At 45.7% G+C, this 7,173-nt stretch overlaps 1 protein-coding gene across 1 annotated transcript in view; it reads left to right on the plus strand.

The window, feature by feature from the left end:
• The window catches only part of Rad54l (RAD54-like (S. cerevisiae)), a 21,673-nt gene extending 14,523 nt beyond the window's left edge, over positions 1-7,150 (plus strand). Inside the window, 5 exon segments of the mRNA XM_013016953.1 lie at positions 386-509; positions 1,079-1,157; positions 1,472-1,651; positions 6,649-6,812; positions 6,906-7,150. Of these exon segments, the coding sequence (XP_012872407.1) occupies positions 386-509; positions 1,079-1,157; positions 1,472-1,651; positions 6,649-6,812; positions 6,906-7,116 (758 nt within the window). The 3' untranslated portion in view covers positions 7,117-7,150.
• The last annotated feature ends 23 nt before the right edge of the window (positions 7,151-7,173 follow it).

Below are 7,173 nucleotides of genomic sequence, written 5' to 3' on the forward strand. Positions count from 1 at the left end.
TTTTCCTGCTTATGTGGTGCTGAGGAATCGAACCCAGGGCCTCATGCATGCAAGGCAAGCACTCTACCACTGAGCCACCTTCCCAGCTCCAGTCTGCTAGGTTCTAATGACATAATCCTAACTACTTAGGAGGCTGAGATTGGAGAATCACAGTTTGAAGCTAGCCTAAACAGAAAAGTCCATGAAACTCCTTTCTCTAGTTAATTAGCAAAAAGCAGGGCTGAACTTATGACTCATGTGGTAGAGTGCCAGCTATGAGCAAGAAAGCCAAGCGAGAGCACAAAGTACTGAGCCCAAACTCAGGAAATGGAAATGGGGGGAAGAGAAAGGATCCTGGACCACTGGAAGTGGCCAGTTGGAGATTGATGACTGCTGTTCTTCCCAGGTAAGATGCTGGTTCTGGATTACATTCTGGCAGTGACCCGAAGCAGCAGCAGTGACAAAGTAGTGCTGGTGTCTAATTATACCCAGACGTTGGATCTCTTTGAGAAGCTCTGCCGAGTCCGAAGGTAGGGAATAACCTAACCAGGCCTGCAAAGGGATACATCTCCACTATTGCTGTAGGAAGATTAGCTATTCTGATTGGCAGATGTTTGCCAAGCTGGGGTTATAGGAAGGACTTCTGTGAAGAGGACTCTTTCCTTATTGCTGTAATAGTCCTATATCCGTCTCTAAGCATGGTGCTTCCTGGTCCTTCAAGTACTCTCCTAGGACAGAGTTCTGGACCTTAGCTCCTTGCCCTTCCCTTAGAGCCTCTGGCTACATGTAAGCAGCATCAAGCACATCAGTCTTGGTCCCTTCTGTAGCTTTGACTCCAGGTGATCCTTTCTTTTTGGGTCTTGATCTTTTCTTTTTTTTTTCTTTGCTGGTTGTGGGGCTTGAACTCCTGGCCTGGGCACTGTCCCTAGGCTTTTTGCTCAATGCTAGCACTCTACCTTGAGCCACAACACCACTTCCAGTTTTTTCTGTGTTTGTGGTACTGAGGAATCGAACCCAGGGCTTCATGCAGGCTAGGCAAGCACTCCACCGCTGAGCCACCTTCCCAGCTCCGGGTCTTGATCTTTTCATCTCCCTTCAGGTATTTGTATGTCCGCCTGGATGGCACAATGTCCATTAAGAAGCGAGCCAAAGTTGTAGAGCGTTTCAACAGTCCATCGGTAAATACATATCCTGTATTTCAGCCCCCTGTCACAAGTGTAGTCACATCAGCATTAAGGGTCAGCAGATGCTCTAAGGGGACTCTGCTTCAGTTTTATTTGTTGGAGTTGTGGATTAGGCTGGTTGGTGATAGCTGGGTTGGAAACTGACATTGTGGGTTGGGAATTTGGTGTATAATCAGAAAGAAACTAGTGGTGCTCACAACTGGTCTGAATATGAGTATAGAAAGGTGAGAAAAGAGCTAGCTAGGCTGAGCAAGAGCCAGTTTGGGTTATAACACAGGTTCTTTTTCTTCTCCTTCCTTTGTTTCCAGAGTCCTGATTTTGTTTTCATGCTAAGCAGCAAAGCTGGAGGCTGTGGCCTTAATCTCATTGGGGCTAACCGGCTGGTCATGTTTGACCCTGACTGGAACCCGGCCAATGATGAACAAGCCATGGCCCGAGTCTGGCGTGATGGTCAAAAGAAGACTTGCTATATTTACCGCCTACTGTCTGTAAGGATGATGATAGTCAAATGGGGTGTGTCTTTTCAGCACTACCTTAAATTGTTTTTCGGTGTCTCCTTTTAGTCTTTCTGCTTCTATCAGTGGCCACCCTGCGGACCTACCTTCCAGCTCTTTCTACTGTTCTCCATGTTCCCTCCACCTGATTCTTTCTAATGTTCTTAGTGCTCTCTAAATGCTTGTCCACATTCTTTTTACAGAGCACCTACTTTACTTTCATCCAATTTCAGCTGTATTGCTTGCCATGTACTTTTTTCATACCTATGTCCTGTGGGGCTAAGAAATGGCAGTGGCATCTTCTATTTCTTTTGCCTCTTGCTGCTGCTGCCTTTTTCTCTCTCCACTCTTTTCTTCCCTTCCTTCCTTCCCTCCCTTCCTCTCCCTTCCTCTCTCCCTCCCTCCCTCCCTCCCTCCCTCCCTCCCTGCCTCCCTCCCTCTCTTTCTCTCTCTCTTTCTTCTTTCCTTTCTTTCTTCCTTTCTTTCTTTCTCTCTTCCTTTCTTTTTTTTTTGGTCGGTCATGGGGCTTGAACTCTGGGCCTGGACGCTGTCCCTCAGCTCTTCAGCTCAAGGCGAGCGCTCTACCACTTGGGCTACAGCGCCACTTCCGGTTTTCTGGTAGTTTATTGGAGATAGGAGTCTCACGGTCTCTCCTGCCCGGGCTGGCTTTGAACCGCGATCCTCAGATCTCAGCCTCCTGAGTAGCTAGGATTACAGGCGTGAGCCACCAGCGCCCGGATCTCTCTCTTTCTCTCTCTCTCTTTTTCTCTCTCTCTTTTTCTCTCTCTTTCTTTCTCTCTCTCTTTCTTTCTTTCTTTCTTTCTTTCTTCCTTTCTTTCTTTCTTTCTTTCTTTCCATCAGTTGTGGGGCTTGAACTCTGGGCCTGTGCACTGTCCCTCAGCTATTTAGCTCAAGGCTAGCATTCTACCTTTGGGGCCACAGCACCACCTCCAGTTTTCTGGTGGGTTAATTAGACTTAGATAAGAGTCTCATGGATTACAGGTGTGAGCCACTGGTGCCCAGCTCTTTTTTTTCTCTTTATAGCTGGTAGCAGGACTTGAACTCAGGGGACTTTCATGTTCTCGCTCAGTTTTTTCACTCATGGCTACTGCTCTACCACTGGAGCTATACTGCCAGTTTGGGATTTTACTGATTAATTAGAGGTGGAATCTCATACTTTGTGCTTGGCTTGGCTTTGAACCACAGTCCTTAGATCTCAGCCTCCTGATTAACTAGGATTACAAGTATGAGCCATATATACTTGCTGTAGTCATTTAACCTCTGCTGTATTCCCGACTCCCCAATGATTTGAGTAGTAGCTATCTTCATTTCTTTCCCAAATCTATGAATCATCTTTTTTTGGGGGGGGAGGGTCCGGTCGTGGGGCCTGAACTCTGGGCCTGGGCACTGTCCCTCAGCTCTTCAGCTCAAGGCTAGCGTTCTACCACTTGAGCCACAGCGCCACTTCCGGCTTGTTTTCCTGCTTATGTGGTGCTGAGGAATCGAACCCGGGGCCATGCATGCAAGGCAAGTGCTCTACCATTGAGCCACCTTCCCAGCCCCTCTATGAATCATCTTAATTGAGGCCCATGCCATTTTTCTAGCAGTTGCAGTGTACGTTTCCTTTACTTCATTGCTAATGACCTAACTCCCCCTCATCGAATTTACTCTGAAGGCCATACTGTGGAACTTATTGGTCCCCAAGACTTAAACTATTATCCTGTTCCTATATCCTGTTTTTACAGCTTTCTCATACTCTCTGTCTACTTTAATGTCCTTATAATTTCTCCCTTTTCCCCAGTCTAGCTTAGTTTCCTTTCTTACCTGGCTTGATTTTCACTGTGCATCATTTTAGCCACTCTTATCCACTTAATATTCATTTCAGTTGGGTTATTTTGTTTTCAGGTCTGCACCAACTAAAGTTTGCATTTACAGATGGGCACTACCACAAATTTATTCTTTTTCGGATTGTACCTTATTTCCTTAAACTACCATTTCAGACTTTCACCACCTCCCTCAGAATTTCTCCTTAACCTTGTCTCATTCTTTTTTTTTTTTTCCTGTTGGTCATGGGGCTTGAACTCTGGGCCTGGGCGCTGTCCCTCAGCTCTTCAGCTCAAAGTGAGCACTCTACTACTTGAGCCACAGCGCCACTTCTGGTTTTCTGGTGTTAATTGGAGATAATAGTCTTACAGACTTTCCTGCCTGGGCTGGCTTTGAACAGCATCCTCAGATCTCAGCCTCCTGAGTAGCTAGGATTACAGGCATGAACCAGTAGCACCTGGCTCTGTCTCATTCTTATACAAAGACTGTCTTTTTCTTTCACAAAGTATGCTACTAGGCATAAATTTTCACTTCCCTTGCTACCCCTGATCTTCCTTTTCCACCTCAGAGAGAGAGGAATCTATATCTTTTCTGAGGTTTATTCTTCTATGTCTCAATCTCTTCCCTTCCTTTTTTTTTTTTGTCAGTCATAGGCCTTGAACTCAGGGCTTAGGTGCTATCTCTGAGTTTTTTTTGCTCGAGACTAGTGCTCTACCACTTTGAGCCACAGCTCTACTTCCAGTTTTCTGGTTGCTAATCTGATGTAGAAGCTAGCCCAGGCAGAAAAGTCCTTGAGACTGATCTCTAGTTAACTAGCAAAAAAGCCACATTGGAATTATAGCCCAAGTAGTAAAATGCCAGCCATGGAAAAAAAAAAAAAAGAATGTGAGGCCCTGAGTTTAAGCCCTGTTTTAACCCAGATCTCTTAACTTAAGCTCTTAGATGCATATATTTCTTTTACTTAATCTCCCCCCTGCCCTTTTTCTGTACCTTTCTTCTTTCTCCTCTATCATCATCTCCCATTTTCTCCCTCTCCTTTGGAATATTGGGAATGGATTCTAAGATCTTGTTTGTGCTAGGTAGGAACTTTTACACTGAGCTAAGGGCTGGCCTTCTACTTGAATGTCACATGAAGACCATGACCAAAATTATTCTCCTTATGACTTCGGTCATTTAATGGCTCTTTTATCCATCCAGTCATAGTCTTAACCAGTTATTTGGTTTTATTTTCTTGAAATGTCTTTCATATAACTCTGCATTTCCTAAGATCATAGTCATCTCTCACTTGAATATTGTAAACAATGACTTGATTCTGTATCTTTTTTTTTTTTATTTCCGGTCGTGGGGCCTGAACTCTGGGCCTGGGCGCTGTCCCTCAGCTCTTCAGCTCAAGATTAGCACTATACCACTTGAGCCACAGCGCCACTTCCAGTTTTTTGTTTTTTGTTTTTTTCTTTTTTGCTTATGTGGTGCTGAGGAATCGAACCCAGGGCCTCATGCATGCAAGGCAAGTGCTCTACCACTGAGCCACCTTCCCAGGCCCTTTTTTTTTTTTTTTTGCCAGTCTTGGGGATTGAACTCAGGGCCTGGGCACTATCTAAGCTTTATTTTGCCCAAAGCTAGTGCTTAAGCCACAGCTCCACTCTGGCTCTTTGGGTGCTTAATTGGAGATGAGTCTCATGGACTGTTGCTTGGCCTGGCTTCCCAATTGTGATCCTGAGATCTCAGCTTCTTGAGTAGCTAGTATTACAGCAGTGAGCCACTTGTGCCTGCCTTAATTCTCTATCTTTTGCCTTAACTTGTCAAGTCTTTACTGCTACAGGCTGGCCTCAGATTCGTGTGTGGGTGTGGGTGTGGGTGTGGATGCGCACGCATGCAAGCACTCTAAGACACATTCCCAACCTCTTCATCTCAATTTTTTTTTTGGGGGTGGGGTCCAGTCGTGGGGCCTGAACTCTGGGCGTAGGCACTGTCCCTCAGCTCTTCAGCTTAAGACTAGCACTATACCATTTGAGCCACAGCGCCACTTCCGGCTTTTTTCTTTTTGCTTATGTGGTGCTGAGGAATCGAACCCAGGGCCTCATGTATACAAAGCAAGCACTCTACCACTGAGCCACCTTCCCAGCCCCTCATCTCAAATTTTTTATTTCAAGCAAGTCTCATTTTTTTCAGCCTCTTGAAAACTGAACTTTTATAGTCCTTTAAAATAATCTTGACTTGTTTTGTTCTTGCCTTTGTTTTGCTGGGAATGCCTTCACTTTGCTTTTGAAATTGAGCTCAAGAATAATTGACTTTTGCCAGGTGCTGGTAGCTCACGCTTGTAATCCTTGCTACTTAGGAGGCTGAGATCTGAGGATAGGTTCAAAGCCAGCCTGGGCAGGAAAGTCTGTGAGACTCAAATCTCCAATAAACCACTCAGGAAACTGGAAGTGGCACTGTGGCTCAAGTGGTAGAGTGCTGGCCTTGAGCTGAAGAGCTGAGGGATAGCACCCAGGCCCAGAGTTCAAGCCCCATGACCAACCAAAAAAACAAAAGAATAATCAACTATTCTAAATTCCTTTTGTAGGCTCCTAGGTATCCTGTACAGATTTTTCTCATTGTTTTTCTTAATTTGCTTACTGGTCTCCACTTGCACCTGACTTCAAGGATTAGGATCATATTTGATTTTCCTTGCATCTTAATGTTAGCATAGGATCTCGCATCAAGCAGGTATTCAAATGGTTTTTTTTTTTTTTTTTTGGCCAGTCCTGGGGCTTGAACTCAGGGCTTGGGCACTGTCCCTTAGCTTCTTTTGCTCAAAACTACCGCCACTTCTGGCTTTTTCTGTTTCTGTGGTTCTACCCAGGACCTCATGCATGCTAGGCAAGCACTGTACCATTAAGACACATCCCCAATCCACCAAATGATGATTATTAAGTGAAGAAGAGTTAGACTTGATATGAAGGTCTGAAGATGCTGTCAACAACCTCAGCTCATCGTAAGAGATCTATCCAGGCCTTAATTCTTCACTGCAAATAGCCTGGATGGGCAGACATGCATGAGTCATGTTTCTAAGATCCAAACTGGGGAAATGGGCTTTAGTTGTATGACTATAGCCAACTCTTGGGTTTCCCTATTCTGTCTGTATGGGAATTATGAACCCTATATCCTTCACCCACCTCCCCTAGGCAGGAACAATTGAGGAGAAGATCCTCCAACGGCAGAGTCACAAGAAGGCACTGAGCAGCTGTGTGGTGGATGAAGAACAGGATGTAGAGCGTCACTTCTCTCTGGGTGAATTGAAGGAGCTGTTTACTCTGGATGAGGCCAGCCTCAGTGACACACATGACAGGTGGGTGGAATGCCCATGCCATATATTATCTTTGAGCTACTAGCACAGTGCTGAAATGGGATCAGTAGTGACCAAAACTATCCTTAACTCCAGGCTGCACTGCCGACGCTGTGTCAACAACCGCCAGGTCTGGCCACCCCCTGATGGTTCTGACTGCACTTCAGACCTGGCTCAGTGGAACCATAGTACAGATAAGCGGGGGCTCCAGGATGAGGTACTCAAGGCTGCTTGGGATGCTGCCTCCACTGCTATCACCTTCGTCTTTCATCAGCGTTCCCATGAGGAGCAGCGGGGCCTCCGCTAACCAGCTGGTCTCTGGTGTAGCTTGTTAGAAGATGGACACAGGGAAAAGGGGCTCCCT

Source organism: Dipodomys ordii, unplaced genomic scaffold (assembly GCF_000151885.1).
Source record: "Dipodomys ordii isolate 6190 unplaced genomic scaffold, Dord_2.0 Scaffold33, whole genome shotgun sequence".
Classification (NCBI taxonomy): domain Eukaryota; kingdom Metazoa; phylum Chordata; class Mammalia; order Rodentia; family Heteromyidae; genus Dipodomys; species Dipodomys ordii.